The sequence below is a fragment of the Heterodontus francisci genome, chromosome 32 (genome assembly GCF_036365525.1).
Source record: "Heterodontus francisci isolate sHetFra1 chromosome 32, sHetFra1.hap1, whole genome shotgun sequence".
NCBI lineage: Eukaryota > Metazoa > Chordata > Chondrichthyes > Heterodontiformes > Heterodontidae > Heterodontus > Heterodontus francisci.
Window position 1 is genome coordinate 53,751,138 of NC_090402.1, and position 20,973 is coordinate 53,772,110.

Below are 20,973 nucleotides of genomic sequence, written 5' to 3' on the forward strand. Positions count from 1 at the left end.
CCCCATGTGCCCAAAGATCTGTGGGTCGAGAATCAGTCTGTTCAGTCACATGAAAACCCATGGCTGAAAGTAGTGACCTTGAGTAGACGTCATTCTTGAATTGAGGGACAGCTGACGACAATGAAAGAAAAACTTTCAGGCAACTTCATGATGCATGTTGATGATTCCTTATCAGGCGGTACTGCGGAATTTGAGAAAAGTTTTAATGATAAGATTAGAGTAGAATTTAAGCTTGGGAGTCAGGCTTGTGGGGCTTTTAAATATATTGGTTTAAATATTAAGCAGAGTAGGTCTGAAATAATTTCAAATCAACCATTCCATTTAGAGAATGTTACTCCCATCCCGGTTAATTGTGCTCGGTCATCACAGAAAGATAATGTTATATCTAAAGAAGAGACTCAGCAATTGTGAAGCTTGATTGGTCAGTTGAACTGGTTGGACACTCAGACTAGACCAGGTGCTAGTTTTGATGTGTTGGAGTTAAGTAATGTGATGAAACTCCCAAAAATCGGAATGTTTTAAGGTCAAATAAAACATTAATAAATTAAATCAGGAGACGTTCCCATCCTTAGGTGGCCCAAAGAACATAAAACCAGTCATGTTTAGTGATGCTTCACATGCTAATCCTCCAGATGAGTATTCGAGTGCAGCTGGTTTCATAATATTTTTTATGGGTGAAAATGGGAAATGTCATCCTTTAGCTTGGGAAACTAAGAAAATAAAAAGAGTTGTTAAATTTACTTTAGCTGCGTAAACACTGGCTCTTGTGCAAGCAGTTGGGATTCTATTTGTCAGATATTTTAAGTGAGATTCGGTACAATGGGCATTCTGACAATATTATACCCATTGAATGCTGTGTAGATAACTGTTCATTGTGGGATAATGTACACTGTATGAAATGTGTGTGTGAGAAAAGGTTAGGGATTGACCTTGCTGTCTTGAAAAAAATGTTGGAGAGGAAGGAAATCTCTAAAATTAAATGTTTGGATGCAAGTCATCAAACTCCCTCTACACTGTCCCATCATACCCTCCCAGGACAGTTACAGCATGGGGTAGATACAGAGTAAGGATTCCCCCTATAATTGTGAAATGGTGATTGATTCCTGCCAGGATTTGAATCCAACACATTCTGTTCCCAAGTGCAGCATTCCACCGCCCTGGACTCAGTGCCTGGACATGAAGCTGAGTGTTGAACATGCTGACCATTCTTGTGTAAGAGTTGACGTATTGATCAGTGCCAGTGTTACCTCATCAGACAGAGAGCATTGCTTTTTTACAGGGACTTTGAATGTTTATGTGGAGGAAGAGACACAGGAGAAAAGAAAGGCGTGGAACATGAGTATGGGCCAGGGACTGACATGGAGCCTCGGCAGAGTCAGGATTGCAACAGCAAACAACTGGAAGGTAATTCCGCAGTTCTTTGTCCGACGACAGCTGATCTCACAACACACTGATACCAACTCCCCAATATCCCCAATAGGGGCAGCACAGTGGCGCAGTGGTTAGCACCGCAGCCTCACAGCTCCAGCGACCCGGGTTCAATTCCGGGTACTGCCTGTGTGGAGTTTGCAAGTTCTCTCTGTGTCTGCGTGGGTTTTCTCCGGGTGCTCCAGTTTCCTCCCACATGCCAAAGACTTGCAGGTTGGTAGGTAAATTGGCCATTATAAATTGCCCCTAGTATAGGTAGGTGGTAGGGAAATATAGGGACAGGTGGGGATGTGGTAGGAATATGGAATTAGTGTAGGATTACTATATATGGGTGGTTGATGGACGGCACAGACTCGGTGGGCAGAAGGGCCTGTTTCAGTGCTGTATCTCTAAACTAAATCCCAGAGTAATCACTGGTACCAACTCCTTAAACGCTACTCCCCCCAACCCCCACCCCCCACCCCCCCCACCGTCCATGTAATCACTGGTACCAACTCCCTGATACCCCAGTGTAATCATTAGTGCCAACTCTCCTATACCTCAGTGCATTCACTGGTACCAACTCCCCAATAGCCCTGTGTAATCACTGGTACAAACTCCCCGATACCCCAGTGTAATCATTAGCACCAACTCTCCTATACCCCAGTGCATTCACTGGTACCAACTCCCCAATAGCCCAGTGTAATCACTGGTACCAACTCCCCAATACCTCAATGTAATCACCGTTACCAGCTCCCCTATATCCCAATGTAATCACTGGTACCAACTCCCCTATATCCCAGTGTAATCACTGGTACCAACTCCCCAATACCCCAATGTAATCACCGTTATGAACTCCTCTATACCCCAGTGTAATCACTGGAACCAGCTCCCCTATACCCCAGTGTAATCACTGGAACCAGCTCCCCTATATCCCAATGTAATCACCGTTATGAACTCCTCTATACCCCAGTGTAATCACTGGAACCAGCTCCCCTATACTCCAGTGTAATCACTGGTACCAGCTCCCCTATACCCCAATGTAATCACCATTACCAATACCCCAGTGTAATCACTGGTACCAACTCCCCTATACTCCAGTGTAATCACTGGTACCAGCTCCCCTATACCCCAATGTAATCACCATTACCAATACCCCAATGTAATCACCGTTATGAACTCCTCTATACCCCAGTGTAATCACTGGTACCAGCTCCCCTATACCCCAGTGTAATCACTACTACCAACTCCCTTCTATCCCAGTGTAATCAATGATGCGGCACAGTGGCGCAGTGGTTAGCACCGCAGCCTCGCAGCTCCAGCGACCCGGGTTCAATTCTGGGTACTGCCTGTGTGGAGTTTGCAAGTTCTCCCTGTGTCTGCGTGGATTTTCCCCTGGTGCTCCGGTTTCCTCCCACAAGCCAAAAGACTTGCAGGTTGGTAGGTAAATTGGCCATTATAAATTGCCCCAAGTATAGGTAGGTGATAGGGAAATATAGGGACAGGTGGGGATGTGGTAGGAATATGGGATTAGTGTAGGATTAGTATATATGGGTGGTTGATGGTCGGCACAGACTCGGTGGGCCGAAGGGCCTGTTTCAGTGCTGTATCTCTAAACTAATGGTCCAGTGTAATCACTGGTACCAACTCACCAATAGCCCAGATGGCAGATGAATTGAACAGATATTTTGCATCAGCCTTCACTATTGAAGTAACAAGTAACATCCCAGTATTAGCTGTAAATCAGGAAATGGAAGGGAGGGAGGAACTCAAGAAAATTACAATCACCAGGGAAGTGGTACTGAACAAATTGTTGGAGCTGCGGGCTGACAAGTCTCTGGGGCATGATGGACTTCATCCTAAGGGTCTGAAAAGAAGTGGCTAGTGAGATAGTTGATGCGTTAGTTTTAATTTTCCAAAATTCCCTAGATTTGGGGAAGGTTCCTTTAGATTAGAAAATAGTGAATGTAACTCCTTTATTCAAAAAGGGAGGGAGACTGAAAGCAGGAAACTACAGGCCAGTTAGCTTAACATCTGTCTTAGGGAAAATGTTAGAAGCTATTATGAAAGACGTTATAGCAGGGCATTTAGAAAAATTCAAGGTAATCAGGCAGAGTCAACACGGTTTTGTGAAAGGGAAATCATGTTTAATCAATTTATTGGAGTTCTTTGAGGGAGTTACATGTGCTGTTGATAAAGGGGAACCGGTGGATGTACTGTACTTAGATTTCCAGAAGGCATTTGATAAGCTGCCACATCAAAGGTTACTGCAGAAAATAAAAGCTCATGATATAGGGGTTAACATATTGGCATGGATAGAAGATTGGATAGCTAACAGGAAACAGAGAGTAGGCATAAATGGGTCATTTTCTGGTTGGCAAGATATAATGAGTGGTGTGCCACAGGGATCTGTGCTGGGGCCTCAACTTTTTACAATTTATATAAGTGACTTAGATGAAGGGACTGAAGGTCTGGTTAAATTTGCTGATGACACAAAAATAGGTAGGAAAGTAACTTGTGAAGAGGACATAAGGAAGCTACAAAAGGATATAGATAGGTTAAGTGACGGGGCAAAGACCTGGCAAATGGAGTATAATGTGGGAAAGTGGGAATTGTCCACTTTTCACAGAATCACAGAATAATACAATGCAGAAGAGGCCCTTTGGCCCATCGAGTCTGCACCGATGCATTAAAACACCTGACCTGTCTACCTAATCCCATTTGCCAGCACTTGGCCCATAGTCTTGAATGTTATGACGTGCCAAGTGCTCATCCAGGTACTTTTTAAAGGATGTGAGGCAACCCGCCTCTACCACCCTCCCAGGCAGTGCATTCTAGACCGTCACCACCCTCTGGGTAAAAAAAGTTTTTCCTCAAATCCCCCTTAAACCTCCTGCCCCTCACCTTAAACTTGTGACCCCTCGTAACTGACCCTTCAACTAAGGGGAACAGCTGCTCCCTATCCACCCTGTCCATGCCCCTCATAATCTTGTACACCTCGATCAGGTCACCCCTCAGTCTTCTCTGCTCCAGTGAAAACAACCCAAGCCCATCCAACCTCTCTTCATAGCTTAAATGTTCCATCCCAGGCAACATCCTGGTGAATCGCCTTTGCACCCCCTCCAGGAAGAATAAAAAAGAAGCATATTATCTAAATGGTGAGAGATTGCAGAGCTCTGAGATGCAGAGGGCTCTCGGTGTCCTAGTGCATGAATCACAAAAGGTTAGTATGCAGGTACAGCATGTAATTAGGAAAACTAATAGAATGTTATTGTTTATCGCGAGGAGAATTGAATACAAAAGTAGGGAGGTTATGCTTCAGCTATACAGGACATTGGTGATACCACATCTGGAATACTGTGTACAGTATTGGTCTCCTTATTTAAGGAAGGATGTAAATACATTGGAGGCAGTACAGGAAAGGTTTACTAGACATAGAATGGATGGGCTGTCTTATGAGGAAAGATTGGACAGGTTAGGCTTGTATCCGCTGGAATTTAGAAGAGTAAGAGGTGATTTGATTGAAACATATAAGATCCAGAGGGGTCTTGACAGGGTGGATGTGGAAAGGATTTTCCCCTTGTGGGGGAATCTAGAACTAGAGGTCACTGTTTAAAAATAAGGGGTCGCCCATTTAAGACAGAGATGAGGAGAAATTTTTTCTCTCAGAGGGTGGTGAGTCTTTGGAATTCTCTTCCTCAAAAGGCAGTGGAAGCAGAGTCTTTTAATATTTTTAAGGCAGAGGTAGATAGATTCTTGATAAGCAAGAGGGTGAAAGGTTATTGGGGGTAGGTGGAAATGTGGAGTAATCAGTTCAGCCATGAACTTATTGAATGGTGGAGCAGGCTTGAGGGGTTGAGTGGCCTACTCCTGCTCCTAATTCGTATGTTCGTATTTAAACTAGCACTTTCCCCTCTCCCCCTGATTCCTAATGCCACTGCCCTGCTGTATTTCTTAAAGCACAGGGGTTGTTGGCACTCACCATGTGGACAGTTAGTCTTGCTGCCTCTCTGCTATCACCATTTGCTCCTCCTTACTTGTGTCTTGAGACTGAGCTGGTGCTGCCCCTTCACGCTTAATAACTGCATCCTCCGGGATCTGTGTAGGTTTGCTGCATCCAGGAAATGTTGGTATTACTGGAGCAGGGTGCTGTGAGAGGTGCTGTCACACTCGGGACCCCTGGGGTACTGACAAGCTACTCTTCCAAGCCTACAATGAAAGGAAGGGAACACCTTCAAACAGAGCCTCCATTGTGTTGGAGTGAGCGAGCTGGATGGTGTTAGTCCTGGGCCTTTCTCTGTGCTCGCCATGCTCCAATACACAGGGAGGTTCATGGTGATCTCCCCAAAGCACTTGTCATTTCCTAGTGCTCTTCCATTTGGTGTCACTGGGGGTGGGTTTAATGTTCCTGGGGGTGGGTTTGGTGTCACAGGGTGGGGGGGTTCGGTGTCATGGGGGGGGGGGGGTTGTGTCACGGGGGGGTTTTGGGGTCGCGGGGGAGGGTGGGTTTGGGGTCACGGCGGGGGGGGGGGTTTTGGTGTCACGGGGAGGGTTTTGGTGTCACGGGGGGGGGGGGTTTGGTGTCATGGGGGGGTTTTGGTGTCAAGGGGTGGGTTTGGTGTCACGGGGGTGGGTGTTTGGTGTCACCGAGTGACCCGATAGCTCTTTTTCTACAGTTGGTGTTTGAAGCAGTCGGGGGAGGAGCAGCCGTGTCACATATCGCCATCGACGATGTAATGATTGATCACTCAGAATGTCCCAGAATAGGTAAGTGATTCTCAACCACAGGCCAGCTCCCCCTCCACCCCCACCTCCCCCCGTCCTCCTCCTCTACCTCCCCCAACCTCCTGTGGTCCCTCAGCCCCCACCCCTCTCATCAACCAGAAGGGAGCTCTTGACAACAGTCAGTGCTGGGTTCTGTACTGTCTCACTCAGTGTTACACCAGGCAGGGTGCAGCTTCCCTCAGGCACTGGGTGACTCTGGAGAGTCGCATTGCGAGTAACCCACACCCTGATGACAAAACAGACGCCACAAATTCAGACCAATCCCATCTTGGTTTTCTGGCATTGGGGGTGGGTCTTTCTCCAGCTTTACCCTCATCAAGGGACGATGCATCTTGTGAGGACTACAGCAATTTCATTCTTCACAGTCCTTAAAGATCCCTCGCCCACTGAGAACTGGTTCAGGTTGTGCTGAGGCCCCAGGAGAAGCCCAACAGACTGTATGTAAACCAGCCGGTGCCAGACAGACAGCGGGGCGGGGGGGGGGTGGGGGGGTGGGGGTTGGGGGGGAGGCTCAGCCGGCAGGATGGCTCCACGGGGAACTGAAAACATTTAACTCTGCCAGGGACCCCGGGTGGAGGTGGGGGGTCACTTCACCTCACACAGGGTGTATCAGGGTGGGCACTGCTCAAATACCTTTGTAAATGCGCCTCCCACTCTTCGACATTCCAAACACCCCGTCCTGCCAATTGGGGGCATGGCCCATAGTCACCAATAGGCAGAGGAAGGAGTTGTGCTTCACCAAGTCAGGCCAGGCTGGGCCAGACATGAGGTCAGGAATTCCAGATATTTACCTGAAGGAGAGGTGGGCTGAATTGTCTCCATTTTCCTTCCTAGGAGCCTGTGACTTTGAGCAAGATCTGTGCAGCTGGAAGAATGTCCTGAACCCCAAACATGACTCTAAGGACTGGGACTGGAACAGTGGCCAAGCCCCCAGCTACTTCAAAGGGCCTCAGGTGGACCACACTTTGGGGAACTCGCAAGGTGGGTGGGATGGCAGAAGGAGCATTCCTGCCTCTCTGTGCACTAGCCAGCATAAATACTGGCATCAGCCAAACAATGTTTCCCATAAGGACAGGAGCCAGGAACTGAAATCCTGTACGGGCAGTAACCAGTTCATTTTGCACCAGGGTCACTGTGGGTGAGTGTGAGAGTATATATGTGTGTGTGTTTGAGAGAGTGAATGTTTGGGTGTGTGTGCGTGAGAGTGAGAGTGAGTGTTTGGGGGTTGGATGTGAGTGTGTGAGAGTGAGTGAGTGTTTGTGTGAGTGTGAAAGTGAGAGTGTTTTGGAGGATGTGTGTGTGTGAGTGTGTGTCATTGTAAGAGTGTGTTTGTGTGAGAGTGAGTGTGAGAGTGTTTGGGGGGTGTATGTGTGTGAGAGTGAGTGTGTGTGAGGACAGGATGAGGCCTCACGATGATGCTCCACACTGACTAAGGGTGATGTGCAGCTATGGAGGAGGTAGGGAAGGGCAGACAGCGAATGGAACTGAATCCAGCAGAACTGTGGGGAAAGTAGTAAGTGAGAGAGGGGGAAATGGAGGAGAGAGGGTAATAAAGGAGAGAGAGTGGGAGAATAGAGAGGAGGGGGAAATAGAAGAGAGAGGGGGAAATAGAGGAGAGGAAGAAATAGAGGATAGAGAAAGAGAGTGGGGGAATAGTGGGCAGGGGGAAACAGAGGAGAGAGAGTGGGGGTAATAGAGAAAGTGGGGGCAATAACGGAGAGGGGGAAGTAGAGGAGAGAGTGGGGGTAATAAAGGAGGGAGGAATAGAGGAGAGAGAGTGGGGCAATAGAGGAGAGAAAAGGGGTACAGAGGAGATGGAGGAGAGAAAGAGGTGGAGGAAAGGGGGGAATAGAGGAGAGAGAGAGAGGAGGAGATGGAGGAGAGAAAGAGGGAGGAAATAGGGGAGCGGGGTATAGAGGAGAGGAGGAGGAGGTGGAGGAGAGGGAGGGGGAAATAGAAGAGAAAGAGGAGGAGGTGAAGGAGAGGGAGAGAGGGGGTAAGTAGAGGAGAGAGGGTGTAGAGGAGAGAGAGAGGAGGAGAGAGAGGGAGAGAGGGGGAAAATAGGGGAGGGAGGGGATATAGAGAAGAGAGAAGGGGAGGTGGAGGAGAGAGAGGGGGGAAAATAGGGGATGAACAGGATATAGAGAAGAGAGAAGGTGAGGTGGAGGAGAGAGAGGGGGAAAGAGAAGAGAGAGAGAGAGGGTGTAGAGGAGAGAAAAGGAGATGGAGGAGAGAGAGAAGAACTAGAAGAGAGAATGGGAGGAAACGGAAGAACGACAGATGGAAGAGAGAGAAGTGGAAGAAATGTAGGATAGAGGGATGAAATTGAGGTGAAGGAGCAAGATAATGGAATGATGAGGAGAGAAACAGACAGGATACAATGGGAAAAACTAGTGGAGAGATGGAAATGAAGGAGTGGTATTAGGGGCTAAAGATAGTGATGAGGGAGTGAACTGCTTCATTCTTCATCTCCTTGTAACTCAGCCTGGGGTAATGTTAATTGTTGGTCAAATCTTGAAGGTTGATCCAGTAACTGATTCAGTTAAGTTGTTAATTAATAAATTTCTGTAAAGTTAAAGGCAGTGGTGGTACTGCTGTAAGAGCAGTCAATGGTGACTGTATGTGACTATGATTTAACCTGTGTTTGTGTTGCTATGTCAGCCATGGCTCAATTGGTAACATGCTCGCCTGTGACTCGGACATTCATGGTTCAAATTACACTCCGGCCACTTGAGCCCATAATCCAGGCTGGCACACCAGTGCAGTACTGAAGGACAGCTACACTGTCAGAGGTGGCATCTTTCAGCTGAAATGTTAAACTGAAGCCTTGTCTCTTCTCCCCAGTGTTTATCCAATGTCCCCAACCAAGATCACAAAAAGGGATTACCTGGCCATTCTCTCATTGCTGTTTGTGGGTCTTGCTGTGTGCAAGTTGACTGCCATGTTTCCTACATTACAACAGTGACTACACTTCAAAAGCACTTATTGGCTGCAAAATGCTTTGGGACATCCTGAGGATGTGAAAAGTGCTATATAAATGCAAGTCTTTCTTATTTTCCAGGTCACTACATGTTTGTGGATATTGAGGTCCTGAGTGTTGATGACACAGCTTGGCTCCTGAGTGAACATCTCCCTCCGACCAAGGGGTCCTGCCTCACGTTCTATCACTACACCAACATCTCCAAACAGCTCAGTGAGTTCCCTCTGCACTGCCTCGCTTTCAACACGCACTGCCTTTGTCAGGGGACCTCGATCTGACAGCCCAAACACTCACCGTTACAGAAAGCAAACTAAAATCCAGTGGTGCTGGAAATACTGTACTGGTCAGACAGCCTCTGTGGAGAGAGGAAGGTAGAGTTAATGCTTCAGATCAATGACCGTTTGATCATCAGAACAAGACCTGAAACATTAACCTTACGATTCTCTCTGCATAAACACTGACTGAGCTACTGTGGGATTCCAGCATCTCTTTTCATCATGAACCTTTGCAGCAGGGTGTGCCAACTCTGGCAGGGCATATTCCTCATCATGTGACCTCCCACCATCCCGCCACATGCTCCTGCTATTGATCAGCCAATCAGAAAGCAAACAAACTCTGTTATCTGATTGGTTGAGTTCTGTCAAATACCCTTTTTCCATCTCAGATATTTTACAACTTATAATCAAAGCATATAAATAATTCCTTTTATTAAAAAGAAACGCTTCGCAATTCCTCAATGAATTCTCTCCCAGAGTTACTCACAGCAGCACCCCAGAGATTAATCGTTAATTCCTGGAGACTCCTGGGCAATCCTGGAGAGTTGGCAACCCTACTTTATAGCCTGGTCTCTGAATGAAGCTCAGTACTATGTACCTGACAGAGTCTGATTAGAGCTTTGTACTGTCCTATACAAGCAACTCATCCCTGTGCCCAGGGATAGTGTGTGAGATTCCCCACCTGACCCCTACCTACTGCAGCTCACTCTGCCGAACTGTCATATTCCCAGAACGATAAATTGGAATATTTTCGAAATGGTGAGGGATTAGGAAATGTGGAGGAGCAAAGGGATTCAGGGGTCCAGGTACACACAACACTAAAAGCTAGAGGACTAATCCAAATGGATAATGGAAGTTGGCATCCAAAAACAAAATTGTGCAGATGCTGGAAATCTGAAATCAAAACAGAAAATGCTGGAAATACTCGGCAGGTCAGGTAGCATCTGTGGAGAGAGAAACAAAGTTATCGTTACAGGCTGATGACCTTTCATCAGAACTGGGAAAAGTTAGAGATGGAATAGGTTTATAAGCAATGAAAGGGGAGAGATTGGGAAAAAGAACAATAGGGAAGGTCTGTGATAGGGTGGAAGACAGGAGAGATTAAATGATAAAAGAGTTGATGCAGTGCCAAAGGGAGAGGTAATGGGACAAGTAAAGAAACAATAGATGTGTCTAGAGGAGGTGTGGATGGCAGAATGATAAACAGCTGCTGGCTTAAAGCAAAAACAAGAGAAAAATCAAAAGCTGCAAATAGGAAGTAAACAAAAAGGGGGCAGAGATTACGGTCTGAAATTGTTGAACTTAATGTTGAGTCCGGAAGGCTGTAAAGTGCCTGATCGACTGATGAGGTTCTGTTCCTGGAGCTTACGTTGAGTTCATTGGAACACTGCCAGAGGCTAAGGACAGAGAGGTCAGCGTGAGAGCAAGATGCAGAATTAAAATTACAGGCATAGCTAGGAACCATCTGGGTACACATAGCAACACCTTTTATTTGGGGTGGGGGGGGGGGGGGTGAGTTGAGTTAAAGGAGAAGTCATTCAATGTGAGAACAAGTTCAGCCTGGCAGAGGAGGCTGGTGGTGGATGGGGACTGGTTGAGCCTCCGTTCAAGGAAGAGGTGGAGAGCCCTCAGAATGTCCTAATGGGATTGGAGGTGCAGAGAGATTGGACATCCATGATGAAGAGGAGACAATTAGAGCCAGGAAATTGAAAACTGTTAAAATGACAGAGGGCAACTGAAGTGTCATGGATGTAGGTGGAACAGACTGGACAAGAGGAGAAAAACTAGAGTTGAGATCGGAAGAAATCAGTTCAATGGAGCAGGAACCGGCTGAAGTAAGGGGTCTGCCAGAGCAGTCCTATTGGTGGATTTTGGGAAGGAGGTAGAAGTGGACTGCACAGGGTTTGGGGACTTTTTCATATTCTTTCACGGGATGTGGGCGTCGCTGGCTAGGCCAGCATTTATTGCCCATCCCTAATTGCTCTCAGGAAAGTGAGGGTGAGCTGCCTTTTTGAACCGTTGCAGTCCATGTGGTGTAGGTACACCCACAGTGCTGCTAGGACTGTGAGGTTGGAGGAAATGGAGGGAGGATCTCCAGAGGAGATGAAGTCAATGATAGTCCTGGAAACACTGGCTTGATGTTCAGTGGTGGGGTCATGGTCCGGGGGAGGTAGGAGGAAGTGTCAGAGAATCAGCATTCGGACTCTGCTGGGGAAAGGTCGCATCACCAGACAACACCACCACCACCCTGGTCAGAGGGTTTGATGACAATGTTAGGGTTGAACCTGAGAGAACGGAGTTCAGAAAGTTCAGAGGGAGACAGGTTAGAGTGAGTGGGAGGAGCAGAGAAATTGAGACGGCCAATGTCACACAAGCAGAAAAGGTCTAGGGAAGGTAAGAGACCAGTGGAAGGGTACCCAAGTGAGAGTCAGTGCCTGTGGAACTGTACCCCAGTGAGAGTCAGTGCCTGTGGAACTGCACCCCAGTGAGAGTCAGTGTCTGTGGAACTGTACCCCAGTGAGAGTCAGTGTCTGTGGAACTGTACCCAGTGAGAGTCAGTGCCTGTGGAACTGCACCCCAGTGAGAGTCAGTGTCTGTGGAACTGTACCCCAGTGAGAGTCAGTGTCTGTGGAACTGCACTCCAGTGAGAGTCAGTGCCTGTGGAACAGCACCCCAGTGAGAGTCAGTGTCTGTGAAACTGTACCCCAGTGAGAGTCAGTGTCTGTGGAACTGTACCCCAATGAAAGTCAGTGCCTGTAGCAATGTACGCCAGTGAGAATCAATGCCTGTGGAACTGCACTCCAGTGAGAGTCAGTGCCTGTGGAACAGCACCCCAGTGAGAGTCAGTGTCTGTGAAACTGTACCCCAGTGAAAGTCAGTGTCTGTGAAACTGTACCCCAGTGAGAGTCAGTGTCTGTGGAACTGTACCCCAATGAAAGTCAGTGCCTGTGAAACTGTGCCCCAGTGAGAGTCACTGTCTGTGGAACCGTACCCCAGTGAGTCAGTGTCTGTGAAACTGTACCCCAGTGAGAGTCAGTGTCTGTGGAACTGTACCCCAATGAAAGTCAGTGCCTGTAGCAATGTACGCCAGTGAGAACCAATGCCTGTGGAACTGTACCCCAGTGAGAGTTGGTCACTTTGGAACTGTACCCCAGTGAGAATCAGTGCCTGTGGAACTGTACCCCAGTGACAGTTGGTCACTTTGGAACTGTACTCCAGTGAGGGTCAGTACCTGTGGAAATGTACCCCAGTGAGTGTCTATGCCTTTGGAACTGTACCCAGTGAGAGTCAGTGCCTGTGGAACTGTACCCAGTGAGATTCAGTGCCTGTGGAACTGTACCCCAGTGAGAGTCAGTGTCTGTGGAACTGTAGCCCAGTGAGTGTTGGCCACTTTGGAACTGTACCCCAGTGAGAGTGAGCGCCTGTGGAATTGTACTCCAGTGAGAATTAGTGCTTGTGGAACTGTACCCCAGTGAGAGTCAGTGTCTGTGGAACTGCACTCCAGTGAGAGTCAGTCACGTTGGAAGTGTACCCCAGTGAGAGTCAGTACCTCTGGAACTGTACCCCAGGGAGAGTCACTGCCTCTGGAACTGTACCCCAGTGATAGTCAGCGCCTTTGGTACTGTACCCCAGTGAGATTCAGTTTCTGTGGAACTGTATCCCAGTGAGATCCAGTGTATGTGGAATTGTATTCCATTGAGAGTCAGTGCCTGTAGAAATGTATCCCAGTGAGAGTCAGTGCCTGTGGAACTGTACCCCAGGGAGAGTCACTGCCTCTAGAACTGTACCCCAGTGATACTCAGCGCCTGTGGTACTGTACCCCAGTGAGAGTCAGTGCCTTTTGAACTGTATCCAGTGAGATTCAGTGCCTGTGGAACTGTATCCCAGTGAGAGTCGGTCACTTTGGAACTGTACCCCAGTGAGAGTCAGCACCTGTGGAACTGTACCCCAGTGAGTGTCACTGCCTGTGGAACTGTACCCTAGTGTTGAGTCAGTTTCTGTGGAACTGTACCCCAGTGAGTGTCACTGCCTGTGGAACTGTACCCTAGTGTTGAGTCAGTTTCTGTGGAACTGTACCCCAGTGAGAGTCAGCACCTGTGGAACTGTACCCCAGTGAGTGTCACTGCCTGTGGAACTGTACCCTAGTGTTGAGTCAGTTTCTGTGGAACTGTACCCCAGTGAGTGTCACTGCCTGTGGAACTGTACCCTAGTGTTGAGTCAGTTTCTGTGGAACTGTACCCCAGTGAGAGTCAGCACCTGTGGAACTGTACCCCAGTGAGTGTCACTGCCTGTGGAACTGTACCCTAGTGAGATCCAGTGTCTGTGGAATTGTACCCCAATGAGATCCAGTGTCTGTGGATTTGTATCCCATTGAGAGTCAGTGCCTGTAGAAATGTATCCCAGTTAGTCAGTTTCTGTGGAATTGTACCCCAGTGAGAATCAGTGTCTGTGGAACTCTACCCCAGTGAGACACAGTGCCTGTGGAACTGTACCCCAGTGAGAATCAGTGCCTGTGGAACTGTGTCCCGTGAGATCCAGTGTCTGTGGAATTGTACCCCAGTGAGATCCAGTGTATGTGGAATTCTACCCCAATGAGATCCAGTGTCTGTGGAATTGTATCCCATTGAGAGTAAGTGCCTGTAGAAATGTATCCCAGTTAGAGTCAGTGTTTGTAGAACTGTACCGTAGTGAGATTCAGTGTCTGTGGAACGGTATCCCACTGTGAGTCACTGCCTGTGGACCTGTACCCCAGTGTTGAGTCAGTTTTTGTGGAACTGTATCCCATTGAGAGTCAGTGCCTGTAGAAATGTATTCCAGTTGGAGTCAGTGTCTGTGAAACTGCACCCAGTGAGAATCAGTGTCTTTGGAACTGTACCGCAGTGAGATCCAGTGCCTGTGGAACTGTACCCCAGTGGGGCTTGGTCACTGTGGAATTGTACCTAAGTCTTTTTGGAGAGGGAAAGGAACATTCATGTTTTGTTGATTTAAGTACTGTTGCAGCTTTGTCAAGGATTAGAAATCCAATCTAGATTCTCACATTTTCAATCCTGTTTGGTCGGACGTAGGTGAGGACCTGGAAACAATCATTATTACGGAAGAGGTAGTGTTGGGCAAGCTAATGGAGCTAAGGATTGATAAGTCTCCTGGCCCTGATGGAATGCATCCCAGGGTACTAAAAGAGATGGCGGGAGAAATAGCAGGTGCACTGACGGTAATTTTCCAAAATTCACTGGACTCTGGGGTAGTCCCAGCTGATTGGAAAACAGCAGATGTGACGTCACTGTTTAAAAAGGGAGGTAGACAAAAGATGGGGAATTATAGACCGGTTAGCTTAACCTCTGTAGTGGGGAAGATGCTTGAGTCTATTATCAAGGAAGAAATAGCATGGCATCTCGATAGAAATTGTCCCATTGGGCAGACGCAGCATGGGTTCATGAAGGGCAGGTCATGCTCGACAAATCTTTTGGAATTCTATGATGACATTACGAGCAAGGTGGACAATGGGGACCCAGTGTATGTGGTGTACCTAGATTTCCAAAAGGCCTTCGACAAGGTGCCGCACAAGAGGCTGCTGCATAAGATAAGGATGCATGGCGTCAGGGGTAAAGTATTAGCATGGATAGAGGATTGGTTGACTAACAGGAAGCAGAGAGTGGGGATAAATGAGTGCTATTCTGGGTGGCAATCAGTCACTAGTGGTGTGCCTCAGGGATCGGTGTTGGGACTGCAATTATTTACAATTTATATAGATGATTTGGAGTTGGGGACCACGTGTAGGGTGTCAAAGTTTGCAGATGACACTAAGATGAGTGGCAGAGCAAAGTGTGCAGATGACTGTGAAACTTTGCAGAGGAACATAGATACATTGAGTGAGTGGGCAAAGGTCTGGCAGATGGAATACAATGTTAATAAATGTGAAGTCATTCATTTCGGTAGGAGTAACAGTAAAAAGGATTATTACTTGAATGGTAAAAAGTTGCAGCATGCTGCTATGCAGAGGGACCTGGGTGTCCTTGTGCATGAATCGCAGAAGGTTGGTCTGCAGGTACAGCAAGTAATTAGGAAGGCAAATGGAATTTTGTCCTTCATTGCTAAAGGGATTGAGTTTAAAAGCAGAGAGGTTATGTTGCAGCTGTATAAGGTACTGGTGAGGCCGCACCTGGAGTACTGTGTGCAGTTTTGGTTTCCTTACTTGAGAAAGGATATTCTGGCACTGGAGAGGGTGCAGAGGAGGTTCACTCGGTTGATTCCGGAGTTGAGGGGGTTGGCTTATGAGGAGAGACTGAGTAGATTGGGATTATATTCATTGGAGTTCAGAAGAATGAGGGGGGATTTTATAGAAACATATAAAATCATGAAGGGAATAGATAAGATACAAGTAGAGAGGATGTTTCCACTGGCAGGTGAAGCTAGGACAAGAGAGCATAGCCTCAAGATTAGAGGGAGCAGATTTAGGACTGAATTAAGAAGGAACTTCTTCACCCAGAGGGTTGTTAATCTATGGAATTCCTTGCCCAGTGAAGTAGTTGACGCTTCTTCAGTAAACGTCTTTAAAGCTAAGGTAGATATCTTTTTGAATAATAAAGGAATTAAGGGATACGGTGGGAGCGCGGGTAAGTGGATCTGAGTCCACGAAAAGATCAGCCATGATCTTATTGAATGGCGGAGCAGGCTCGAGGGGCCAGACGGCCTACTCCTGCTCCTAGTTCTTATGATCTTATGATATGTGTTGCTCCCAAGTCCTGTTTCCTGACCTTCCCTTCATGTATTGTTTGCAGTGCACGGAGCCCTAAAGGTTTTTCGATACCAAATTGATCAGGAGCCTGTGATCTGGGAGGCCAAGGATTCCCAGAGTAAGAAATGGCAAGCTGTCAACATCACTGTGGAGAGTTTGGCAGTATTCCAGGTCAGTCCAGCTTTTTCCGGTACTTTAACCAGTCAGCTTAGACTGGGAGCCTTGCCTTTGTTGGTTCTTTCAAAGCCTCAAATTCAGGTTGTGTCCAAGGAAACATTGGGCAGGATTTTCCCACAAGCTTTGCGACTCCAATGTTGGGTCCAAGTGGGAGTCCTGACCCTGCACTTGCCAGGGAGCCAGACCAGGGGAGCTCTTTATCTGGAGGTGGCCTCTTAATTGGCTGCCTTTGAGCTCGCATCCTATTAAAGACGGCGGGTGTGCTCTCACACAAATACAGGTGAAAAGATCTTGAAAAACAATAACAGCATCACATTCACAGAACAATCTCACCATCTCACCATATCAATCAAACCTACATACCTCTGACCCTATCCCTCAATTGCACCTTTTTAAAAAATTCATTCATGGGATGTGGGCGTCACTGGCCAGGCCAGCATTTATTGCCCATCCCTAATTGCCCATGAGAAGGTGGTGGTGAGCTGCCTTCTTGAACCGCTGCCTTCTGTATGGGGTAGATATACCCACAGTGCTGTTAGGAAGGGAGTTCCAGGATTTTGACCCAGCGACAGTGAAGGAACGGCGACATAGTTCCAAGTCAGGATGGTGTGTGACTTGGAGGGGAACTTGCAGGTGGTGGTGTTCCCATGCATCTGCTGCCCTTGTCCTTCTAGTTGGTAGAGGTCACGGGTTTGGAAGGTGCTGTCGAAGGAGCCTTGGTGCGTTGCTGCAGTGCATCTTGCAAATAGTACACACTGCTGCCACTGTGCATGGGTGGTGGAGGGAGTGAATGTTTGTGGATGGGGTGCCAATCAAGCGGGCTGCTTTGTCCTGGATGGTGTTGAGCTTCTTGAGTGTTGTTGGAGCTGCACCCATACAGGCAAGTGGAGAGCATTCCATTACACTCCTGACTTGTGCCTTGTAGATGGTGGACAGGCTTTGGGGAGTCAGGAGATGAGTAACTCGCTGCAGGATTCCTAGCCTCTGACCTGTTCTTGTAGCCACGGTATTTATTTGGCTACTCTAGTTCAGTTTCTGGTCAATGGTAACCCCCAGGATGTTGATGGTGGGGGATTCAGCTCACCCTCTCACCATATCCCTCAATCCCATCTACCCACCCTCTCACCATATTCCTCAATCTCACCCTCTCACCATATCCCTCAATCCCACCTACTCACCCTCTCACCATATCCCTCAATCCCACCTACCCACCCTCTCACTGTATCCCTCAATCCCACCTACCCACTCTCTCACTGTATCCCTCAATCCCAGTACAGAAAGAGGTCATTCAGCTAATAATGTCCGTACCAGCCAACAAGGAGCCATCCATCTTAATCCACTTTCCAACTCTTGTTCCGTAACCTTGCAGGTTTCGCCACTTCAAGTGCACATCCAAGTATTTATGAAATATTTTGAGGGTTTTTGTCTCTACCACCATTTCAGTCAGTGAGTTCCAGACCCACACAACCCTCTGGGTGAATGAATTTCCCCTCAAATCCCCTCTACAGCTCCTACTTCATACCTTAAATCTAGGCGCCCTCAACCAAGGGCAATTGGGCCTTCTTATCCACTCTATCTAGACCCCTCAAATTTTATACACTTCAATTAGGTCTCCCCTCAGCCTCCTCTGTTCTAAAGAAAACATCCCTAGCCTATCGAATCTTTCCTCATAACTAAAATTCTCCAGTCCAGGCAACATCCTCGTAAATCTCCTCTGTATCCTCTCTACTGCAATTACATCTTTCCTCCAGTGCAGTGACCAGAACTGCATGCAGTACTCCAGCTCAGGCCTGACCAGGGTATTATGCAGTTCCAGCAAAACCTCCCTGCTCATGTATGCTATGCCTTGGCTAATAAATGCAAGTATCCCGTATGCCTTCTTGACCACCTTATCTACCTGTCCAACCACCTTCAGGGACATGTGGACATGCATTTCAAAGTCCCTCTGTTCCTTTACACTTCTCAGTAACCTCCAATTTATTGTGTATTCCCTTGCCTGGTTAGCTTTCCCCAAATGCACTACCTCACACTTCTCTGGATTGAACTCCATCTGCCACCTGACTAGTCCATTGACACTTTCCTGCAGTCTACAGCTTTCTTCTTCATTACCAACCACATGGCCACTCTTTGCAAACTTCTTAATAATACCCCCTACATTCAAGTCCAAATCATTGATATATACCACTAAAAGCAAGGAACCCAGTACTGAGCCCTGCGGACCCCACTGGAAACAGCCTTCCAGTCACAAAAACACCCATCAAACATTACCCTTTGCTTCCTGCCTCTGAGCCAATTTTAGATCCAATTTGCCACTTTTCCTTGAATCCCATGGGCTTTTACTTTTGTGACCAGTCTGCCATGTGGGACCTTATCAAAAGCCTTGCTAAAATCATACAGACTACATCAAATACACTACCCCCAACGACCCTCCTTGTTACCTTCTCTAAAACTTCAATCATGTTAGTTAGTCAAGACCTTCACTAAACAAATCCCTGCTGACTGTCTTTGATTAATCCGTGTCTGTCTAAATGACGATTTATCCTGTCCCACAGAATTTTTTCCAATGTTTTTCCCAAAATCAAGGTATGGCTAACTGGCCTGTAATTACTCAGTCTATCCTTTTCTCCCTTTTTAAACAATGGTACAATGTTAGCTGTCCTCCAGTCTTCTAGCACCACACCCTGTACCCAGAGAGGACTGGAAAATGAAGGTCAGAACCTTCACTATTTCTTCTCTTGCTTCCCTTAACAGCCCTGGATACATTTCATCTGGGCCTGGGGAATAACCCACTTTCAAAGATGTAAAACCCTTAATACTTCGTTTCTCACTATGTTAATTTTATCTAAATTTTCACTCTCCTGCTTACTGATTGCAATGTCTGTATTGTCCCTCTCTTTTATGAAAACAGGCACAAAGTATTAATTAAGAACCATACCCACGTTCTCCACCTCCACACACAGGTTATCCCTTTGTTCCCAATAGACCCTACTCTTTCTTTAGTTATCCTCTTGCTCTTTATGTATTTATAAAAAATCTTTGGGTTTTCCTTGATTTTACTTGCCAATATTTTTCATGCCCTTCTTTACTTTCTTAATTTCTTTTTTAATTTCACCCCTACTTTTTGCACTCCTCTAGGTTTCTGCGGTATTGAGCCCTCAGTATCTGTCTAAGCCTCCTTTTTTTCTTTATCCTCTCCTTTCTGCCCCTTGACATCCAGGGTGCTCTGGATTCGTTAGTCCCATCCTTCTTTGTTAAGGGAACATGCTTGCTCCGAATCTTCACTATCTCTTCCTTGAATACCTCCCACTGATCCAGCACTGTTTTACCATCAAATAGTTGTTTCCAGTCCACTTTAGCTAACTAACAACTCAGCTTAGTAAAATTAGCTTTTCTCCAATTGAGCACTATGCCTGGTCTATCTTTGTCCTTTTGCAAAACTACCCTAAATCTAACTGAATTATGATCACTTCCACCAAAGTGTTTGCCAATTGATACCCCTTCCACCAGCCCAGCTTCATCCCTCTGGCAGTGCAGCACTCCTTCAGTCCTGCTCCTCTGATAGTGCAGAACTCCCTCAGCATTGACTCTCTGATAGTAGAGCAGTCTCTCAGTACTACAATTGTGTGTCAGTATGAATTATGGGCTGGCACCTGAACCCATGACCTACTGACCCAGAGGAGAAACGTTACCATTGAGCTATGGCTGACACTGATTAACAACAGAGCATGAGGAAAAGATTTGATTGACCGCATGCTGAAGAGGAGGCTTGACGTCTTGTGTTACTCAGGCTGACCATGGCCATTGTTCCTGACAGACTGTGTCCTTCCATAGGTGGGTTTTAAAGCTGTGAAAACGGATATCGCAGAGACCGGTTACGTTGCCATTGACGATGTTGTGTATTCTCCCGGAATGAACTGTCACGGAGTTAAAACAGATGATGTTTTTGGGGGTAAGACCATGTTTTATTGTAGCAGAAATTCTCTGCCTAACAACACCTACTGCCAACACATTGCATTGTGTCACGTGGATATAACTCAGGGCTTGTGGTCGATTGCCAGAGCCTGCAATAACCAACAGTAACATCAGACCTGGCTCAGCTCTCGCCTCGGAGTTGGAACGTCATGGGACCAAGTCAACTGACTGATCAAACACTCCTGGAGTAGTTACAACACGGGGTTAGATACAGAGTAAAGCTCCCTCTACACTGTCCCCATCAAACACTCCCAGGGTAGGTACAACACAGGGTTAGATACAGAGTAAAGCTCTCTCTACGCTGTCCCATCAAACACTCCCAGGACAGATACAGCACAGGTTAGATACAAGAGTAAAGCTCCCTCTACACTGTCCCATCAAACACTCCCAGGACCGATACAACATGAGTTAGATACATAGAAACATAGAAAATAGGAGCAGGAGTAGGCCATTTGGCCCTTCGGACCTGCTCCGCCATTCAAAAAAGATCATGGCTGATTGTCTAATTCAGTATCCTGTTGCCGCTTTCTCCCCATATCCCTTGATCCCTTTGGCATTAAGAAATATATCTATCTCTTTCTTGAATATATTTAATGACTTGGCCTCCACTGCCTTCTACGGTAGAGAATTCCACAGGTTCA

General features: G+C 47.1%; 1 protein-coding gene across 2 annotated transcripts in view; it reads left to right on the forward strand.

Annotated features, from left to right (window-relative positions):
* LOC137347522 (apical endosomal glycoprotein-like) overlaps positions 1-20,973 on the forward strand; it is an 89,379-nt gene that overhangs the window by 53,683 nt on the left and 14,723 nt on the right. For both annotated transcript variants that reach the window (XM_068011973.1, XM_068011974.1), the window contains exons 8-13: positions 1,280-1,404; positions 6,084-6,174; positions 7,027-7,173; positions 9,254-9,385; positions 16,227-16,354; positions 20,192-20,309. In XM_068011973.1, the coding sequence (XP_067868074.1) occupies positions 1,280-1,404; positions 6,084-6,174; positions 7,027-7,173; positions 9,254-9,385; positions 16,227-16,354; positions 20,192-20,309 (741 nt within the window). The remainder of the gene's footprint in view (positions 1-1,279; positions 1,405-6,083; positions 6,175-7,026; positions 7,174-9,253; positions 9,386-16,226; positions 16,355-20,191; positions 20,310-20,973) is intronic.